The 21,464-nt window shown below is 41.7% G+C and overlaps 1 protein-coding gene across 1 annotated transcript in view; it reads right to left on the bottom strand.

Moving 5' to 3' along the window:
• Positions 1-21,464, bottom strand: part of rxfp1 (relaxin family peptide receptor 1) — a gene marked incomplete at both ends in the record, with an annotated part of 108,985 nt that overhangs the window by 52,803 nt on the left and 34,718 nt on the right. The window contains one exon of the mRNA XM_080843048.1: positions 7,535-7,684. Within this exon, the coding sequence (XP_080699174.1) occupies positions 7,535-7,684 (150 nt within the window). The remainder of the gene's footprint in view (positions 1-7,534; positions 7,685-21,464) is intronic.

Raw genomic sequence — 21,464 nt, 5'->3', positions numbered from 1 at the left:
TGAGTTAAGGGAATTTCTGAAACAACAGAAAAATGTCACAGTGCTAATTAAGACCTAGCTACATAATAAATCCGATATTCATCATAGTCATCATGAACAGCTCTGTTGCCATCATCCTTAGGGGAACTGTTAAAGCTTGGGGTCAAAAGAGAGGACGAGAGAGAGAGAGAGAGAGAGAGAGAGAGAGAGAGAGAGAGAGAGAGAGAGAGAGAGAGAGAGAGAGAGAGAGAGAGAGAGAGAGGTGTCCTGTGCCATTGTGCAGGCTGCATAGCTCCAAAGTGACTGATTAGACAATGGGTGGAGAAGAATAAGGGCATAATAATAATATAATAATTATACAAATTATATTAATAATGATAAGGACATAATAAGCATACAGTCTTGCCATCTCAGAGTGACAGCTGTAATTAAATGAAATATTTGACATTATATTCCATTTTGGATATTTAATAATTTACATTTATACTAAATCATGTAGATGTTCTTATCCAAAGTGATGTACTATACATTTCATTAGTATTATCTGACTAAACTATTAGCACCAGACCCTACCTGTTGAAGTAAACAGTGCAAGTTGCATCTATCAGTGAGTCTGATAATGAAATATGAGGGTGGAACTTGCCAAATAATTTCTGCACTGCATAATTTAAAACACACACACACACACACACACACACACACACACACACACACACACACACACACACACACACACACACAAACACACACACACACATGACAGGTAGGGATGAAGACAGGAAGACAGGTAGGGATGAAGAGAGAGAAGAGAAAGAAACAGAGAAGGACAAGAATGAAAGAAAGGAGATAAAATGCAGAGAGAGAAACAAAAAAAGAGAAAGAAACACAAAAAAAAGATCTCAGGGTAGCCAGAGAGATCAGGGATGATGATGTGTCCAAACACTTCCCATGTCCCACACACACACACACACACACACACACACACACACACACACACCCACACTGCAGCGGATGAGGACACAGAGGCTAAAATAAAAAATGACCCATCTTCTCTCCTCCAGCAATGTGTCATGTGATCTGTGCTCCCTCTGTCACACACACACACACACAAAGATCGTAGAGCATGAAGAAGAGAAACCTCTGCTCTTCCTGTTCCTCTGGGATCCATGTTTGCAGAGTGCCAGAGAGGCTGCCTCTGTGAAGAAAGCTGTCACAGCTGGCTTTTTAAAACAGGCAGACAAATTACTCCACAAATGAGAAACAATAATATCATATATATTGTAGGAGCCATTTCTGTATTTATTTTATATGTTATTTTAATGTTTCTATTTTCTGAGACTTTGTGCCCTCAACAGGTCGAAAGGCCATTAAATAGGAGCGTGACCTATTGGAGGTGCGGCTGACTAGAAGCACACAGCTTTTGACCTTGCTCTGTGATTATTTGCTGGCTCGATGGTCAAGGATAGGCTTTGCAACCTTTTGTGCTCAACTTGATTTATTTATTTATTTGCAAACCAGTTGTAACATCAATTTTGTTAATAAAACAAACAACTTTGAACTTTACACGAACCGCTTTGGATTTCATTCCTTTCACAAGACAAGCGTCAAAGAACCCCTAGCCAACACCAACAACGTGACTAACAAAGGGACACTTTCAGGATAAATGGTCACTATATGTAAGGGATAATGTATTGTCCGGAGGTCATTGTCCAAAAATAAATCCCGACGGGGCGAACAACACCCCGACGTGCAGTGGAGGGTGTTGTTTCGTCCTGAAGGGATTTATTTTTGGACAATGACCGACGGACAATACATGATCCCGCTTATTATACGGGTACTTGCCAAAAACGATAGAAGACATTCCTCCAACATACCTCTTTTTAATGATTTAGTTGCCGTTTCATGAGTCCTGTTTAGAAATAAATAGTTCTTCAAGCAAATAGAACTTTGAAGTTTCAGGTGTTGCATAGCAACCCATTACTTACTGACTTCAAATTATTATGAGTCTGTTCTTGTGGAATGATATGAAAGAAGTGAATTAGAAGCACAAAACCCGTTGCCAAGGACAGCGGTCATTATCATTTCGCAGCGGTCTGTTAGCAGGAATTAATGTATGGAAGAACGTTGGGATGGCCCATTCAAATCAACGGTACTTTTTGGAACATTCTGAAGAGCCGTATAATAAATATGAGATATATATAACTACTGTATACTTCAATATATATTTAAATTGTCTGCAGTGGTATTTTAGCATATTTTCAATACATATTTCCTATGTAGATAACGCAAACATTTAATAACATAGATATTTAACTTGAAGTGTATGACTTCCCTGTAAGTTAAGATGGATAAGGGATGACTAAGGATCATTAAGCACGGGGGATGTAGAGAGAACAAAGATGGAGATTACAAGAAAAACACATCTATTCTCCTTTTTTATCATTGCAGTGTTTGACAAGGCTCATTTTAAAGTTGATGGTATGGGCTGAAGAGGCATGAAATGGGAACTTAAAAATAGAAGATGGCTCTTAGAGATAACTGTAATTAATGTTCCTGAAAGTTTTTCAGATAATAAAAGACTACACAGAGACTGGGGATGATGGCTAAGGACAAGGACAAAGTTTGCCATTCTCTGTCTCAAAGTCTTTGATAAATCTGTGAAATAAAAACACAATATTCTCCTTAGTAGGGCTTGTCTTTCTCTAGAGCTGTGTAAAAATGTGCTCTGTTTACGAGTTTGAGAGAAGATATGCGTGTTTGTTGACACTGGTGGCAGGTCTGATGAGAAAGAGATAAGCGCAAGTAATTTGAGCTGGTTCCAGAAATTGTATTTCTTCCCTTTTTCCTGAGCTGCTGTTGACCGGGCAGAGGATCTGGTTGTCTACCTCGGTTGTTTAACCGTCTGGGTATTGTTTTAAATATATCACTGCAAGAGCAAGAGAGAGAGAGAGGTAGGGAGAGGGAGAAGCCAGCTCGGAGTCTGTTCCCCATCTTCAAGGTTGTCAACCTGGCGGCTGTCAGACACCGTCCGCCTCGGGCCATGAGGGTTCCCAGCGCTTTCCATCGTTCAAGGAGAGCCTGTAAGTCCACGCCACCAGCCCACCTCCAACCCAACCAGGGTCATTGATGGCAGATCAATGGAGAGTTAGAGGCCACCAGTCCCTGGTGGATTGGGAGGGGAATGGCCCTGAAGAGAGGACCTAAGTTTTCAAAGTGGGATGTGTCTCTGTTGAAGCAGACCGTCTGAATGTACCTTAAGGTACTGTGACATCCCGTTCGGACTCTGGCTAGTTACTTTGTGCCTTCTGCAGGTGATTCAGTTGTATAGGCTGTCTGTATGTTTCGGCTATGTTGGCACATGTGATTTTGCTTTTGTTGCCCTGCCATGTGCTTTTGTTTCTCAATGTTTCCATGTGCTTCTGACCCCACCCCTCACCTGTCGTGTATCACTTCCTGCCTTTGTTAAGTTTTCCCGGCAGTTTATGTTCTCACCTGTGTCTCGTTTCCCCATCAAGCTGTTTGTTTTTTGATAGCCCAGTCTTTTCACTTCCCAACTGCTGTCTCTGGATTTTTGCCTTTTGCCTACTTCTCACTTCTTTGCTTGCCACACTGACTGCTTAGTTGTGTCTTTACTACAGTAACTGTCCTGATGTCTTGAGAGGTCCCTGCAATGGAGTCAAATCTCTGGTTTTCAGTTGTTGCAAATATGGTAAACAGCTTCAGCTGGCCTGGGCATGCTGCCTCCATGTATGACCACTTGGGACAGTTCAAACACATTGACACCACAAACATCGTTGATTCAAAGGACAGCACAGGCAGTGGCATCACTGTCACCAGCCTTGCCCCTACAGCAGCTGATTCTCTCCCATCTATTTGATAGTGATGTGTTCTCTAACGCGTCTCTGCGGTGTTAAAGCCTCAGGCAGGCTCCACGTGCCTCCGCTGTCGCTGCCGCTGCCCCTGACTGAGACTTCCACGATGACAATGGTGCCCTCGGCCTGTCTGTACAACATTGTGCTGTGTTGCGCTGAATGCCACCTCTGTCAGTACGGTTGACTCCTGTAAAAGCCAGAGTTGCCTGGAGGCCCCCGGCGCTCTCTCTGATGTGAGCGGTAACTGTGAGCAGATAATAGCGTGCTGCTGAGGATGAGAGCCTTTGTTGTTGAGCCCCAAGGCCCAAGTGTTTTTTTTAAGCAAATCCATCAGATACAGATACAACAACAGCGTCTTTCATTACACGCAATCCCAGAGGGGGAAAGCAAATACTAATACAGGATTTGTATTCATTTTTCTCTGTTCATGTTTAATCAGACAGAGACTACAACTAATAAAGTGGTTTGCCAAGAAAAATCAGGGACCAGCACATTCATAGCTGCAAGCTACTGGCCTCTCTAAACCATTTTTTCTACTGCTAACATCAATGGAAGATATATCCCTCCATACCGTTTCAGCTTTTAGCTAGAGCAGGTTCACTTCAGTCACTCAGGACAAGTCTGCTGTTATTGTGACACAGAATTATTTTGTATATATTCTTGTATATTACTGTATATCTCACTGTTACCTGTTATCTCACTATTATATCTCACTCCATATGTTCAAAGTTGAAGTTCAAAGTTCAAAGTACTTTATTGTCATTGTCACAAAGACAACGAGACAGTAGAGGCAGCAACAGACAGCTAATAAACTTAGGATGCTGTGAATGTTATTTTCCACAGCTAAATAATAATAAATAACAATTAATAAATAGATTTATAAATATCTTAGTACATTTAAAAAAGCAATATATCTACGTATTGAGGTGCATCAGTAGTTGCAGGGTAGAGTGTTAGAGTGCAGTCCATGGGGGGCGTGGCGGCCTGGGCCGGGGGCAAATGTTCAATTTTTTATACCTCACTATTTCATTTATTTCTTGCTGTTTATCTCACATTTCACTGTGCGAATCCTATGATGTAGTTTGAAAGCAGTCTACATGTATTAGGCTGTTGTGGGTGGTGTGAGTATTGCTGCTGTTGTTTTAATCATTATGGGAATGAGCACGAGATGCAAGGGAAGTAGGCCAGCACAGTGGGTACCTCAGCACACTGTTTTATTTAAAGATGGGAAGTGTGATCGTTTTGGAAGTTCTGTAAGGGTGGCTTTACACGACAACGCTCCCGGGTGAAACCGACAAAATATTTTATCAGATGTGCCTTTTGTTTAGACGGCGTTTTTGGGGCTTAAAAACGCAAAAAAAATGAACCCACCCTCCAGAGTGGAAATCTTAAAAACGCTCCACCGTCGCGTTCCCGTCTAAAGGGTTGAAAACGCAAAAGTGTGCTCTGAGCTGCTCACGCTGGCTATCCTCGCATATGCGTTGACATCATATCCATGTGCAGTACAGCCAAACAACAACAAACATGTCGGATTATTTCCATCAGTCGGAGATTCAAGCTGCTTTGATATCTATCCAGGAGTCATTTCAGCAAATAAGTCGAGTAATCACAGATAAAACAGAACAGAGAAGGCACATTAATTACCTAGGGCAATTGTTTGTTACACTAGGTCTCGTAGCTTGACTGTTCTATCCCTTGTAGCCTAAGTCGCTTTGGCCAAAGGCGTCTGCTAAATGACTAAATGTAAATGTACACGAACACTGCAAATGTAAGTGAATAAATAAATAAGCACCCAATCGCGTTAAAATAGTCATAGTGGAATAGAATGGACACATAGCCTATACATCCTGCAGTACCTCCACGTCTGCACCGGTTAAGTTCGATTTCACAAACTTTTGCGTCACCGTCTGCATGCAGATTTCCACCCAAAGACTCTCGTCTAAACGCGAAATAAAAAGTGGGAACGCAACGCCACTTTTGCGGTTTGTGTTCAGATCGTTGTCGTGTAAAGCTAGCCTAAGTCAAACCCATTAATAACACGGCACTTTTCCTTCTAAGTTTTGGAGAGTGTTAAAATCGATATCCCGGGGTTTCTGATGTCCAGCAGTTGCATCAGAAGGTGGAGCAGGAGAGGACAAATAGGGCAGACTGGAAGGATGAAACTCAGGGAGGAGAGCATGGTCAGCATGAGCAAATTGAAACATTTCAGAAAAGACAAATATTATCTGTCTCTCTCTCAGTCTCTCCCGGCCAGTCGCCTCTCATCTGATTGGCCTGTTAATCATCCAGCTCTCCACCAAGGTTAGCCAGGCTGCCTGTGGCTCTGTGGGAGGCAGGGAGCGGCAGGGAGCTGCAGGGAGCTGCGAGGAGCTGCAGGATAATGGTGGGCGTTTCTACAACACAACCTCTTTTAGAAGATGACTGGGAGAGTAATGCCTGATAGCTTTGGTGTGAAAAACTCTCTGTAGCTGCGGTCACTAAGAGGTTTGTCACTCTACACACAAAGACACAGAAACATTACACACACACACCCACTCTCATATGCACAGATACACACTCACAAACACATAAATATACACACCCACCCACATAAACTGCCACATATGATTCTGTGCACATTTCTGTATTGTGTGACCTTTAACTGGCCTGTGTCTACATGAGTGAGATGTGACCATGCTGTCTAGAGATATCTCTCAGAGGGGGACGTGGGCTAATGGCATGAAACTTGCCTTCACAGTGTGTTCCCTTAACAGGTGCTCCAAAGACGGGACAGATTTGTGTAACACATCTTCAAAACATGAAGTTTGTCTAGATAACAATGTAAACAATGATATCATTTTCTTTAATCAAAAAGGTACAACGATCGAAATGTATCCAACACAGTCAAACATCAAGTACAGGAAATGTTTCGGAGGAAACGGAGACAGGAGAAAAGAGGTCAGAGACACCAGCAGAGAAAACACCATGCAGAGCAAGCTCACAAATGATCAGGTTTAGGTCATTGCAGGTGCAGAGCTACCTGTCCAAAGCACAGACGCCACAGAGCGGGCAGGCGTTGGTCTATTGGCGCACAAATAAGAGCTGCTTTCCTGTGCTTGCTGAAGTTGCATGAGCTCACCTTTCTGCACCCTGCACGAATGTGTGTGTGTGTGTGTGTGTGTGTGTGTGTGAGGGTAGACCGTGAACGTTTGAGCTCACCTGTCTGCACCCTGCATAAGTATGTGTGTGTGTGTGTGTGTGTGTGTGTGTGAGGGTAGACCATGAACGTTTGAGCTCACCTGTCTGCACCCTGCACGAGTGTGTGTGTGTGTGTCTTTGTGTGTGGGTGTAGACCGTGAACATTTGAGCTCACCTGTCTGTACCCTGCACGAGTGTATGTGTGTGTGTGTGTGTGTGTGAGGGTAGACCGTGAACATTTGAGCTCACCTGTCTGCACCCTGCACGAGGGTATGTGTGTAGACCGTGAACATTTGTTCAGCTCAACTTCTCATGTGGTGCTAAGACAAATTCTTAATTTCTCATAGCTGAAAGGCTTCTTTTTGTAAAGATGAACTTACATACACTGTTGAATAGAGAAAGATAGGGAGTGACGAAGATAGAGAGAGAGAGAGAGAGAGAGAGAGAGAGAGAGAGAGAGAGAGAGAGGGAGAACCCAGGGGAATTGGGGGGTTGACGTCACTCACCACAGTTCTCCTCGTCCGCCTGGTTCCCGCAGTCGTCCACGCCGTTGCAGTGCAGCAGCTGAGGAAGGCACACGGTCAGGTTGCCACAAGGGAAGAAGCCCAGTGGACACTGGGCATGCTCCTCGGACACGTTGGAGGCCGCCAGCACAGCTACGTGGCGAAACACACACACACACACACACACACACACACACACACACACACACACTAAGCAGCTTACACTAGCTTTTCTCTCCCCCCGAAGGGTGGCACTCCCAGAGAAATTGGTTCGCAATATAAAGCCATTATTCTTTTCGCACAATCACAAAGGACACAACACTAGAGCTAGGAAAAAAGAACTGATTAGGGCCTCCTACTTTTTCAATCCCTAGAAGAAAGAAGTTTATTAGCAAAGGAAGATGAAAAGACCTCTCAATGACCTCTAGCTCTCCTTTGATGACAAATAGACCTTTTATTTGGAATAGTCCATCGCATTTCCAGCAATATTGCTCTACCCCGAATGCAATACTGCTTCTTCAATGCACAGGATGAAGCGCCTTAAGACAATTTTGTTTTGGCGCTGTATAAATAACCCTGAAAGGAAACTAGAACTTGAAAGTAAAAGTAAAAGATCGGTCTTTTATGCAGTCGTTTGTGTTTTGCAGTTCTATCTACATCCATGTAATTTTAGTTTCACCACAATATTATTATACGTACACAATATAGTATGCCTATTTGTTTCCTAATCTCTTGAAATAGATCCTCTTTCTCAGAGAAAAATGGCTCTGTCACCATCAGCCAAGCTCATTCACTTGACATTAAAAACATGATGGATATCCGGAGAATAAGTGCAGGGGAATGCATCTCCTGTTACTGGCTGCTCATGAAGGACCTGCCACCTCCGTACTCACGCTCAAAATAGGATCTGCCAGCGCTAATCTCATCTCCAAAATGTCAAAAAAAGACAGGTCACACGACATTTCTCTCTTTCTCTCTCTCTCTCCCTCTCACTGACACATACACATACAGCCCTCGCCCTGCCAACAGATCATACAGCCCCAACACATGAGCAAACAGCACATGCAGGTTATAATAAATAAAGTATTTCAGTTGAGTTGATTTGAGTTAAATGAGTTTACAGTATTAATTTGTGTGAACTTTCCCGATCAAGGCAAAAATATGGTAATCTGTCAAGGATAGTCTTAAAAATGTTCCATGCTTTGAGTGTAAAGACTGTCCATGATACTTAGATAACGTACTTTAAAGGCGGTCTACTAAAAGAATACAGTCATTGTCTAGACATACAGGGCCTGATTTACTAACAGGATGGCGCCAATTTCAGGCGTAAAATAGCGGGTGTAAACATAAAACGGTATTTACAAAGGAGGCGCATTTGAGGGAAAGCGCAGATTAACGCTGATGGGAGGGTATAAGGAAAAATGGGTGTGTGCCGCTAATATATGGGAGGAGAGACGTTAAGTGCGCCTAATGATGTATTCCGTGGTATTTACTAAAACTGCCTGGCGAGAGTGCATCTCTAATTTGCGGGATAATTCTCCGCCTCATAAAAGCACGTCTTAACCAGGAAGCGCTATTTTGATTGAGTGTGCAAACCTCGATATGGCAGCAGTTATTAGAACAAGGCGAAGACAAAGACAATGCACAGAAATATTTTTTTCAACACGAATAACACTTTTCCAGTTAACCCATTTAAGCCGGGAAAGCATTGCCGCTGTTCTACCTTTAAACCCTGGAGCGCTGTTGCGTCATTCTACCTTTAAGGACGGGAAAGCGTTTATGTCATTTCCTGGTGTAAGGGGGGGTTTTGCCCAAATTTTCGGCCTCTGGGCCAATGAAATGCATCAGTGACGCTTTGGCAAAGGCGCAGATTAAGCTGCGGTCGCAATGTTAGTAAATCAGGCCCATAGTCTTCTAAAAGGTCCTCTTTGGTAGAACAAGGAATGGAGAGCACCTTAACATTGATTTGATCTGTCTGGGAGGAATCTGACTTGTAAGGAGGTGCACCTACGTATATAAGTAAAGAAAAAGTTGCTCTTTAAGCAAACATGAATAAGAAACAGGAGATACGACTAAAGTGAGTGTCAGACTGACACTGTCGACTAACATGAAAAGTTTTCGCTGTTAGCAATTAGCTAATGAATTTCAAATGTATTTCCAACTTCTGAAAATCGCAGGCCAATTTGATTGGTAACATAGGCCTACATATTTTTCAGCATCAGGTAGTAAGACTTATACCTGGATGAATTGTGGAGCTTGATGCCTGTGGTCGATTATCGAAGGGGTTGATTGCCCACTCCAGTGCCACATGGTAGGCCAATCGACTACAGGCACTGAATGGGGTGCTACATCAGAGACCTGAACAAGATAATTCTACAGTTTCGCACTCTAAAACATTTGGTCTAAATGGCTCTGGTCTACAGCCGGCAGAGGGAATGTCACAATAGGCAAGCATTTCATCATTCATTTCAATGTGAAGAAAGAGGGATGGAAAACTACAATAAAAAAAACACAATTTTCACAAGAGCACTACACAGGATCAGGACAGACGATGGACGATGGTGTCGATATCTCAAAGAGCTACGAGCAGAAGCGGTGCCAAAAGACAGATCAAGAAGATCAATACTGTGATAAGCTTACTGCATAAGTATTGCTTTGCAATTATCTGTGCTTGAGCAATCACACTAATTACAGAATTAATTAAAATAAAAGACTGCCATTTACCCATCAGAATCAATGAATGCCACAAATGAAGTCTGGGTCACATTAAAAACCAATGGCTCAAATTCAATAGTTTTGCAACCTACAGTACTGTGCAAAACTTTAAAGCATGGTTGTTTAATAAAACATTCACCCAGCATTAGTGTGTCGACAGGAAATATCATATTTAACATTTTCAAACACTCTTTTTGGAAATTGAGAGGTATTCCAGAGGGACATTTACATGCTGTTAAAGAAAGACAATGACAAAGTAACAAACCATAATGCGGATCAAAAAAACGAAAGGCCATCAGCTCATAACTGGCAGAGACCAGTGTGATTTGGGATTACATGAAGAGACAGAATTAATGAAGGATGGCGTCCAAATCTACTGAAGAAGTTCATTGTAGCAATGATTATAACTACGTATGTACAATGTCTTCACAATGACTCATAAACACTTGTATGATACATTATATCATTTAATTATAAATGGTTGTAATTTAAGATGGAATAATGCATAATAAATACAAGCCCAAATCAGAAATTTTCTCTGGCCCAAGCTACTGTCCCCGCGTGCTTTAAAAATACCTCCATCGTGCCGGTGCCAAAACACTCCACTGCAGTGAGCCTAAATGACTTCCGCCCTGTTGCACTGACCCCCACCATCATGAAGTGCTTCGAGAGGATGGTCCTGGCTCACCTCAAAAGCTGCTTACCACCTACACTGGACCCCTTCCAATTCGCCTACCGTAAGAATAGGAGCACGGAGGATGCCATCTCCACGGCATTACCCTTTCTCACCTGAACAATAAAAACAGCTATGTGAGGATGCTGTTCATTGACTTCGGTTCAGCCTTCAACACTGTCATCCCCTCCAAACTGATCATGAAACTCAGTCACCTGGGTATCAACCCTTCCCTCTGTAACTGGTTACTGGACTTTCTAACCAACAGACCCCAGTCTGAACCACACCTCCTCAACCCTCACCCTGAACACAGGCGTGCCACAGGGCTGCGTGCTAAGTCCTCTTCTCTACTCCCTCTTCACCCACGACTGCATACCTGTACATGGTTCCAACACCATTGTCAAGTTTGCAGACAATACAACGGTAATTGGCCTCATCAGCGACAACGATGAGTCGGCCTACAGAGAAGAGGTCCAGCACCTGGCGCTGTGGTGCGCTGACAACAACCTGGCCCTCAACACCATGAAGACCAAAGAGCTTATTGTGGACTTCAGGAAGAAAGATGGCGCACACACCCCCATCCAACGGGATGGAGGTTGAGCGTGTTGCCAGCTTCAAGTTCCTGGGTGTCCACATCTCTGAGGACCTCTCTTGGACCCTTAACACCTCATCAATAGTCAAGAAGGCACACCAGCGTCTCTTTTTCCTGAGGAGACTGAAGAAGGCCCATCTGTCTCCTCAGATTCTGGAGAATTTCTACCGCTGTACCATTGAGAGCATTCTCACTAACTGCATCTAAACAAGGTATAGCAGCTGCCGCCGACCGAAAAAGACTGCAGAGGGTGGTGAACGCCCAACGCATCACCGGTTCCACTCTTCCCACCATTGAGGCTGTCCAGAGCAAGAGATGTCTGCAGAGGGCGCGCAGCATCACCAAGGACAGCTCACACCCCAGCCACAGACTGTTTGCTCTCCTCCCCTCTGGGAGGCGCTACAGGGTCCTCCGCTCCCGTACGAGCAGGCTCAAGAACAGCTTCATCCCTGTGGCTGTCACCCTACTGAACTCTGCTCCACGGGGATAGCCCCCCCCCACCCCTGAGACTATACCTCCCACTTCCCCCCTGGCTGACTGCCACACACCTCTCCAGCCACTAATCATTTGCACTGTACCCCCCCCCCCTCCCCTCCACCCCCACCCTCACCCTGGCTTGACTGCCACACAAGTTCCAACCACTGAACATTTGCACATTGAACATTTGCACAAGAATGTCTTTTATCACACTTTACTGTCTACCCAACTCTTAACTGTAATACCTGCCCTAATATTTTTTTGCTGTTTTACTGTACTAACCGTACTTACACCACTTACTAATCATTATATTACTAATACCTCATTCACTTCTTTTTTTACCTATTACCACCACTAATACTCACACCTGCACTTTATATATTTCACATTTATATATTTAACACCTATCTACACTTCCTACCTCAATTGCTGCTAGTCCCAATTCTGTTATTTTTTCACACCCAACTCTTACTGTATATATCTTATTTATTCAATTATTCCACTTTACATATGCACATACTCTGCACTTTTATTGCTATTTTGCACTTCTGGTTAGATGCTAAACTGCATTTCGTTGTCTCAGTACCTGTACTCTGTACAATGACAATAAAGTTGAATCTAATCTAATCTAAAAAATAAAAAAAATTGTTGGGACGGTATGGGACAGTGAAATTTGAATAAAAACTGAAAACATTGATTTGTACATTATCTTTGACCTGTATTACATTGAAAACAATACAAAACCAAATGATTTGATGTTTTACCTCATGCATTTTAAAAACACTGAAATCAATTTTGATCCTTGCAACATATTTCAAAAAAGGTTGGGACAGTAAAGCATTTATCACTTTGTAATGTTGCCATTCCTTTTCACAACACTTAAAAGATGTTAAGGGACTGAAGACATCAAGTGAGGAAGCGTTTCATCCGTAACTTTGTCCCATTCTTCCTGCAAACAATTCTAAAGGTGTGCAACGGTATGGGGTCTTCATTGTCGCATTTTGCATTTTAAAATGTGCCACACATTCTCTATTGGGGCCAGGTCAGGACTGCAAGCAGGTCAGTCCAGCACCCACACACCCTTCTTCCTCAGCCATGCCTTTGAAATTTGTGCTGAATGTGGTTTTGCATTGTCTGTTGAAATATGCATGGGCTTCCCTGGAAAGGATGTTGTCTTGAAGGCAGCATGTTGCTCCAAAATCTCCAAAAACACTTTTTCGGCATTAATGGGGCCATCACTGAAGTGTAGTCTTTTGGACTTGTTGCTGGTAACAGTCTGGATGGTGCTTTTCTTCTTTGGTCCGGAGCACATGGCGTCCATTTCTTCCAAAAATAACCTGAAATACACGTTTCCACTGTGTGATGGGCCATCCCAGATGCCTCCGAGCCCAGAGAAGTCGACGGCGCTTCTGGACACACTTAGCAAAAGACTTCCTTTTGGCACAGTAAGGTTTTAACTGGTATTTGTGGAGGTAACTACGCATTGTAATGCTGGAAGCCCTCTACGCGATGAAATTCCTCCAGATTCCTTGAATCTATTTATAATGTTATGCACCGTGGAGGGGACAATATCCAAATCCCTTCCTATCTTGCTTTGAGAAACATTGTTTTTAAACATTTCAATTAGTTGCTCAGGTATTTGCTGGCCAACTGGTGCTCTAAGGCCCATCTTTGCTCCTTCAGGACTTGGCCTTTCCTAGATGCTGCTTTCGTACCAATTTATGACTACAATGACCTGTTGCCATCACTAGTTTCAAATCACATCATTATTTAATTATTCTACCTCATTACTACCCTTAAGTTTCCCCCTGTCCCAACTGTTTGGAATGTGTTGCACGCCTAAATGGCAGGAATGGATGTATATTTACAAATTTAATTAAGTTGACCAGATATAACATGAAATATATTGTGTTCATACTGTCTGCAATGAAATACAAGTCAATCTAAATGTATAAATCAATGCTTTCTTTTTTTATTTGCATTTTCCGTACCATCCCCACTTTTTCTGATTTGGGGTTGTAAGACATCATAAGTTTGTGTGACGGTAACGGTGCAAACCCATGACAGCGATGCGACCAAGTTCCATCGCTTTGAGTGGGCGTGGTGTAGCGTGTGGAAATAGCATAAACGACCAACCGATGCCACAGTCCTACAATTTCCAAACCGTCAAAGACGACACCAAACAATCTCATTGGGTGCTGCCGGGAAAAATCGCTCCTCATTTGCATAAGTTTCAACATGTTCGAATTTTCATCGGTCGCGTCGCCCAAATCGCTGGTCTATGTTACAATGGATTGGCTCCCGTTGAAATGCATTGGGTTTTTTCCGGCAGCGGCCAATGAGATTGTTTGGTGTCGTCTTTGACGGTTTGAAAATTGTAGGACTGTATGCTATTTCCACACGCTACACCACGCCCACTCAAAGCGATGGAAGCGGGTCGCGTCGCTGGTATGGATTTGCACCGTAACACTTTCAATGAAGCATGCCTTTATAAGGTCCTATAACGGCATTGATAATGCCTTTAAAAAGTAGCTATACTGTAAGTCAATGTAGCACTCATTATAACTATATGTATGTGTCTTCACATTTATATACACAGACTAATGATCACATATCTATGATGAGTTATTCCGTTTTAAAGTGGAATCATTTATAATTCACTCACAAATGTCATATGAAATGAAAACTGAGATATTTTCACATTTTTGCATGTCAGACAGCCCATGCGAGAGACGATGCAGTGGACATTAAATATTGTCTATGCCACCAAAGGAAGACACTTTGCAATATATGACAAATCCCACAGTGAACTGTTGCCTCTGAATAGGGGAATATGTAAAGTGGAATAGTTGAATAAATAAGATATATACAGGACCACTGGGATCAACAGCTCGATTATAAGGATATTTACTTCCTGTGCAGCCTAATAAAGAGACACAGTCACCTAAGTTACGTTTACAGGACCGTTTCTTTGCAAACATACCGAGCTGCAATTTCAGACCAGCAGTTTCATACCAGTGGCATTAAACACCGTTTTTTTTTATTGATTGATTTGTTTTGTTTTTTATGAAGAGGGACAGTGCACATTAATAAACATTAACATGTAAATGCACCCAATTGTAGCCTAAAGGCTAGTTTTCATTGGCAGTCCCCCTGCCAGAGTGAAACTGGCTAAAGATAGGAGGATAGGTGCAGTAGAACATTGTGTTAGTGTCTGCGATTCTAGCGAAATATTGATATTTGCGTTTAACAGGCGAATCAAATTACACTAGCCCTGCCTTGCATGCTCCTGAAGCAAGGTGTTGATTGTTTTAGTCTCAGGCCAATATGTTTGTGTTTTGAGGCAATATGTTTATTTCCCGTTTACGGAGCCTGGACTGTAGGTAACCAGCACTGGAGTTTTTTTTAACACGAAAACAATTTAGCTGAATTTGACGAAAAGTGTATTGACAATTTCGCTGACTTTGCCTTTAACTAGAGTACACATTGTGAAGCTTCTGCATGCTTTAGGTGAGATACTATAAGTGACTTCCAGAATGCTGTGCATTTATGTGTACATGTTCCAATTTAGAATGTTTCGTGTCTCCCTTTTGTGCCCAGTGTTAGCGTGTATGACATTTCTTTAAAAGTATATCAGTACTCTCTACCTGTAATCCATGTGAACAATCTTGCAGCCAACCAACGCGATGCTCGTCAGTATCCTTAAATTAAATACTCTTCGGCAATATGGATTCCTTTTTTGAAGTAGCCTACAAGAAAGCCTTTTACAATGACTGATAATGTTCAATGTTAAAGTTCGGGATTGTGGGAAAACACCATTTAAAGATTCAGAGATGTTTGTAAAACTTGCAATGTTTTATTGTAGTTTTATCTCAGACATCTATTGTTAACGGTATACCACATTTCGTTGTATGCAAATACAATGACAATAAAGACTTAAATTTAAATTCAATTCAATTCAATGAAGAGGCGCATAGAGAGGCGATGGTTTTACTGAAGAACTGGCAATACAAATCTTAGGTGTACTTCAAACTTGTATTACGAATTGTAGGCAAAGGCTGTCGCTTTGTTGTTAACCATGAGACCACCAGTCATCCTAAACGATTCCTATCTTAATAAAAAAGGTAAAATAATACAACCTATTTTTTGAGGAACTTACCAGAGATGCCGTAAATCATGATGCTGACGATGCCCACTTGCATGTTCATTTTCAATAGCAACCCTCACCAAAAAACGAAAGACGTTAAAAGAACCAAATGGGACTTCAGAGGGTTATCCGTGCCTTTCTGTCTCATACAGTAAACAAGCAATCCAATGTCAAGGAAGTGTTAGGCGCCAAAACAGATTAATTCTACATCACCAAACTACTAAAACTGACACGGGGAAATCAAAATACTCGTTTAGTTTCGGTTTATACAGGTGAGTAACGCGTGAGCGTGCCAGACAAAACGGTGTCAATAACTCAAAGACACTAGTTAACGAGCAAGGTGCACACGAGTCGACCGTTACACCAGAGCGCAAGTAGCTGAATGAGTCGCGTGGTGGAGCAGAGGGAGCCTTTCACCACTGCTACGTGCACAGCGTCAGCCCATTGAGGAATATGCTAGAACAAGTAGCAATCCTAAACCCTGTTCCTACACATTATTTATATATCCCTGCTATGCGACGAACATCAGTGTAATTAGCACTGTAGCCTACAACAAATTCACAATCAGTGTTTGAAATTTTTTTGAAGAACTAATATCATTAATGGCAGATTATGTATAATTGAATTCATAAAATGAGTATTGGTTTGCATTGTTACCGAGCTCAGATGTGTATTCTTTTTTTAATACATAAAGAGAATTCATGCCAATGCAGTGGTGCCCATTCTGAACAATAATGGCCACTGGAAAGCTCTCCTGATTCAACCTTGGCTCTCTTCAATGTACTTGTGGACTCTGTAGGGGTGTTTTGAGCACCACATTGAAAGAAAATAAAGGCTTGCTCATAGGGAGCTCAAACGGAACAGAAAAAAAATAAGTACATTCTTATTCAAACCTGTAATTTCTCCCCTGGAACGATGTGATTTTCTGAAAGTTCTGAAAATGGTGTGTTTCTTCACACACCATGGGCAAGGAGGCGTTCAATGACGCCCAGTCAAAGCATGCCATGCAAGTTCTAGTATAGGAGAGCGCATCATTTTAACCCCCTCAAAGTGACTTTTTCTTTACGCTGAGGAAAGGTGAACACAAGGTCTAAAACCCTGCAAGCATCGTCTGCATCGTGCCCACGCCAAGTGAGTCGAGCGCTGAGTTCATAAATACTGAGTTTCTTCCTATTGTAGATTGTCCATATGCTGCATGGCCTCATCCTTCACCCTGCTGTAAGGCTTTCAGTTCTTAAGGGAGATTTAACCCCTAGTATTCTGCTTCTTTATTTATCATGAAATGGAAGTGTCTTATAATTAGGATCTAAAACTGTGCAAAAAAGGGGTCCCACACAGAGGCTTGTACTGACGGTGGCACACAATAGCTGTGAATGTGCCACTTAGAACTTCCTATAGAACAGCTCTGAGAAACATGATTACTTGTAAGTTGGGTAATTGATCAAGAACATGGCATTTGGTAAAAATGGTTCTGTAGTAAAAGCGCAAAATTGTACTTGACAATGGCTCAGGAAACAGATCAAAAAGAGGTGACTGTCAGATTTTTGCACCTGTCTGTGCACATGGGGACTACACTGTAAAGTATTGAGCTGGTTTCTTTGTGGCAATACCCTTTTATTATGACACACACAGCCAACAGAAAGTTACTTAACACACACAATGGCACGACAGGAAGGCAGGACACCATTCACACTGGCGGTCACATTCACCATGCATGGGTAAAGTTTATCAAACACAGGAAACTAACACAGGCATTAATCAGCACAACACACAGACAACATAATTACAATCACATACACTACTACACACAAAACGGGAACATAACTGCACTCCCAGCACGCTGCAGTACTTTTATTCACGGCAGCAAACCACTTTGCAAAGACAATCCCTTTTCCTTCTATGATTGAAAGGGAAATCCAAAGAGGCATTGGCTCATAGGCATGTAAACAAATATATTGTATTCCATCCATTCGTTGAGACCCTCCCTGAACACTCATTTAAAACAATAGATGACTTCTTTTTGCTTCATTTGGAGAAATCAGAGGGCATTTAATAGGTGACTACATTTGTTTTACACTGTGCCTCTGAGGAGACAATAGCCACGTTCAAAGCTTTAGATCACAAGCTTTCGCAATGCTGCCAGAAGGCATTTCAGGTTTAAAACGTTGTGCTGTTCTGAAGTGTGAAAGTTATGTTGGCAGAATGTTATGAAAGTAATAAAATACCTTTTTTTAAAGCTTAATAAGAGGACATGAAAATAAACATTTCCGATTTGTGTGTGTATGTGTAAATATGTGTAAATGATTTATTCATTAATTCTAAAAATCTCAACCACAGTTAAAGCAGCATGATCAACAGTTACAGTGCTTAAAGCTAAAGCCAGAATTACAGTGCTAAAAAAGCTAAATTAGCCTCACAGGTTTGAGGTTTAAGCCTGCTAGGATTTTGCTAGTGAATCTAGTACTCTGGCAGTGCCTCTGTCCATGGTTCTGAAGTGTTCCATAGTGCATGAGTGGTGATTCTCGGTGAAACACAACATGTCCCAGTGAAAAGTGGAAATAAGGTTAGAGGAGGTGTAAATAGGGTAACAGGGAGTGTAAATGTCTCCGGCCTGTCCAGGGAATCGGACCAGTAACCAATAACCACACTAATCAACACTTATATGTATTTCACATGGGTACACACTATCGTCTTCTCCCAGTTACTTCACTAATTAACACTCATGTGTATAACTATTAGAGATTACACATCAGGCAGAGTGGAAAAAAGTATGACAAAATACCAATGCATAGCAAAATACATTTGTCATACTTTTCCCCCCTGTGCCTGATGTGTAAACTCTAAAAATAGATCTATATGGGTCACCAGAAAAGACCAGTGAGACGTCTTTTGTTGTTGGTGAAAAAATTGGTTGTTGTGCAAAATTGCTTGTCAGGATTCCACCGAGTGTCCTGTCACCTAATTAACTATGGACAGAAAAGAGCCATGACGTGAATGGTGGCGTTTTCAATGATGTAATTTCAGCTGTACGATAAATGTGATGGCTGTCACCCAGAGTGGATGTATTTCTTTCTCTGAACTCTCAGTCATTCTTAGAAACAGAATGAAAAAGTGTGTGTGTGAGTGTACTTGTGTGTGTTGACTGTTCTTATCTTCATACAGCTGCATCCAGCACTTCATTTCCTAAAATATGTTTGAATAATTTAATTTAGCCCTGTTTTAGATAAATAGACGTGTTGAATAATTAACAGGACTCCGTTTGTGGTTGGGTATGGTTGCTGTTTGTGTTTGGCATTTACACTAGAGTTTTGTCAATATACTGGCCACTATCGGCCCTCTTTGACCCTTATCAGTTCTGTGTTTACACTACTTAAAGATTACTCGATACAGAGTTCAACTATAACAATTTTTTTGTTCTTATATACTTACATGTTGTAAGCTAACTACCTAAAAGGCATGAACCAAAAACCTTGCAAACACCACCAACAGCCCAGTTGACACTAATAGAAGCTTGCCAACACACTAACTGGTGTCTTTTGGCAGTATAGTTGACAATGTCATGCAGTGAAAGCTTGTGTCAGTATTTTGGACTCTGTTTTTGTTTTGACATTCCATGTGTTTTTGTTTTGTTAGCCATGTGCCTGTGTTGTGATAGCCATGTGCTACCATGTGCTCTGCCCCTTGTCTGTCCTTGATCTGTTCCACCTGTGCTGCTCCTCACCTGTGCCCAATGATTTCCCTGCCTATTTAAACCTGTCTTGAATCATGTTCCCTGTCGGATTGTCGCTTCTGTTGTGCCACCCTGTACCGTGAGTTATCGTGTTTTTTGGAAAGTAACTTTGCCTGCCTGCTTTAGTCTCCTTGAAGGAATACTTTTTGAACTGTTAGCTCACAAAAGCTTTTTGTGTTTTTTGACGTGGAAGCTGCCTGCCTGCTTAAGTCTCCTTGAAGGAATACTTTTTGAACTGTTAACTTACAGAAGCTTTTTGTGTTTTTTGGCGTGGAAGCTTACAGTGGTCGTGTGCCCTGTTTTTGTGTTTGCCTTTTTGATCCTCTGTGTTTTTTGTGGAATAAATCCTGCTTTTATCGATCTGCGTTTGGGTCCTTGTTTGAATCCTGACAGCTTGTCTTCAATTTTTGCAGGGTGATCCAGCCAGGAAACACAGAACTACATAGGGCATATCCTGGATGGCTAATGGGAAAGACACAGGTGTGTATCTGTCTTCACATGACCGAATGCTATCAAAATGAATTTGAGGATGGTACCAAAACTAGTTTTCTATAAAACAATACCTCAAAGTGTCAAATTGTTGCATAGAGTTACTTTTAGTTTGTAAAACAATAATAATGTCTTTGTAGTAAGATCTGCACATTGCCTGTTTGTTGTAGAAATTATTAACAAATTAACTCATTATAATTACCTTTCTATACTGTATATATTTTTAGCAACAGCCAAATATGATGAATAACTAGAATGCGTTTCGTGAACGAACTGCGAGAGTGTGCTTGCTCTGTTGCGGCCATCAAGCACAAGCAACTGCAGTGGCCGAGTGCGCATATGTTGTTGAGGGGCCTCACAGACTGATATCTGAGAACAAAATCTGTATAGTACTGTGTTTTATGTGTTCAGTACAACGTTGAATGCAGGTTGTAGGATGAATCTGTCAGCCTGCCAGTGTAACCATCTGCAGTGACACTGAATACACCTTTTTGTTTTCAATCAGATGTATTATGAAACTTCCATATTTAGTAAGCACAAACATTTCAGGTGTCATGGTCAAAATAGTTCCAGAGTTTCGTATACTGACTTAAGTGAATTGTTGAAATTGTTATCTTGGTAAAAGGAAACATCTCTGCAACAATATTGGAATGAATGCGGTTACATAGCCTGCTTTACTTAAAGTTTATTGTAAGATATAGCTTGTTAGACTTAATGCAGTTAGAGTTAGACTGTAGGTCTAGTATCTAACGTAAGCACACTTTTACTGTATAGCTAGAGAGCATGTGTATCACATTGGTTTATAGTCTGTCAAATTAGTTCTAGTTATTGGTGTTCGTTGGCATAAAAAGTTAGTCTTCTCTTATAAGCCTAGTTAGTACATCTGATTAGAGCTAGCAACCATGAATTGCAGATTAAGGGGTCCCCTATCTCAGTGGTCATTTTGGCAGCTATTTTTAGATTCAGTCTTAAGACAAAAATGCATATTAGTTTTAGTCACATTTAGCCATAGTTATCCTTCTTAGTTTCAGTCTAGTTTTCGAAAACTCATTACAATTTAGTCTAGTTTTAGGCACATTTAAAATTCCATATTATAGCCACATTAAACTC

Source organism: Sprattus sprattus (genome assembly GCF_963457725.1).
Source record: "Sprattus sprattus genome assembly, chromosome: 8".
Taxonomy (NCBI): domain Eukaryota; kingdom Metazoa; phylum Chordata; class Actinopteri; order Clupeiformes; family Clupeidae; genus Sprattus; species Sprattus sprattus.
This window is presented reverse-complemented; position numbering and strand designations above follow the sequence as displayed.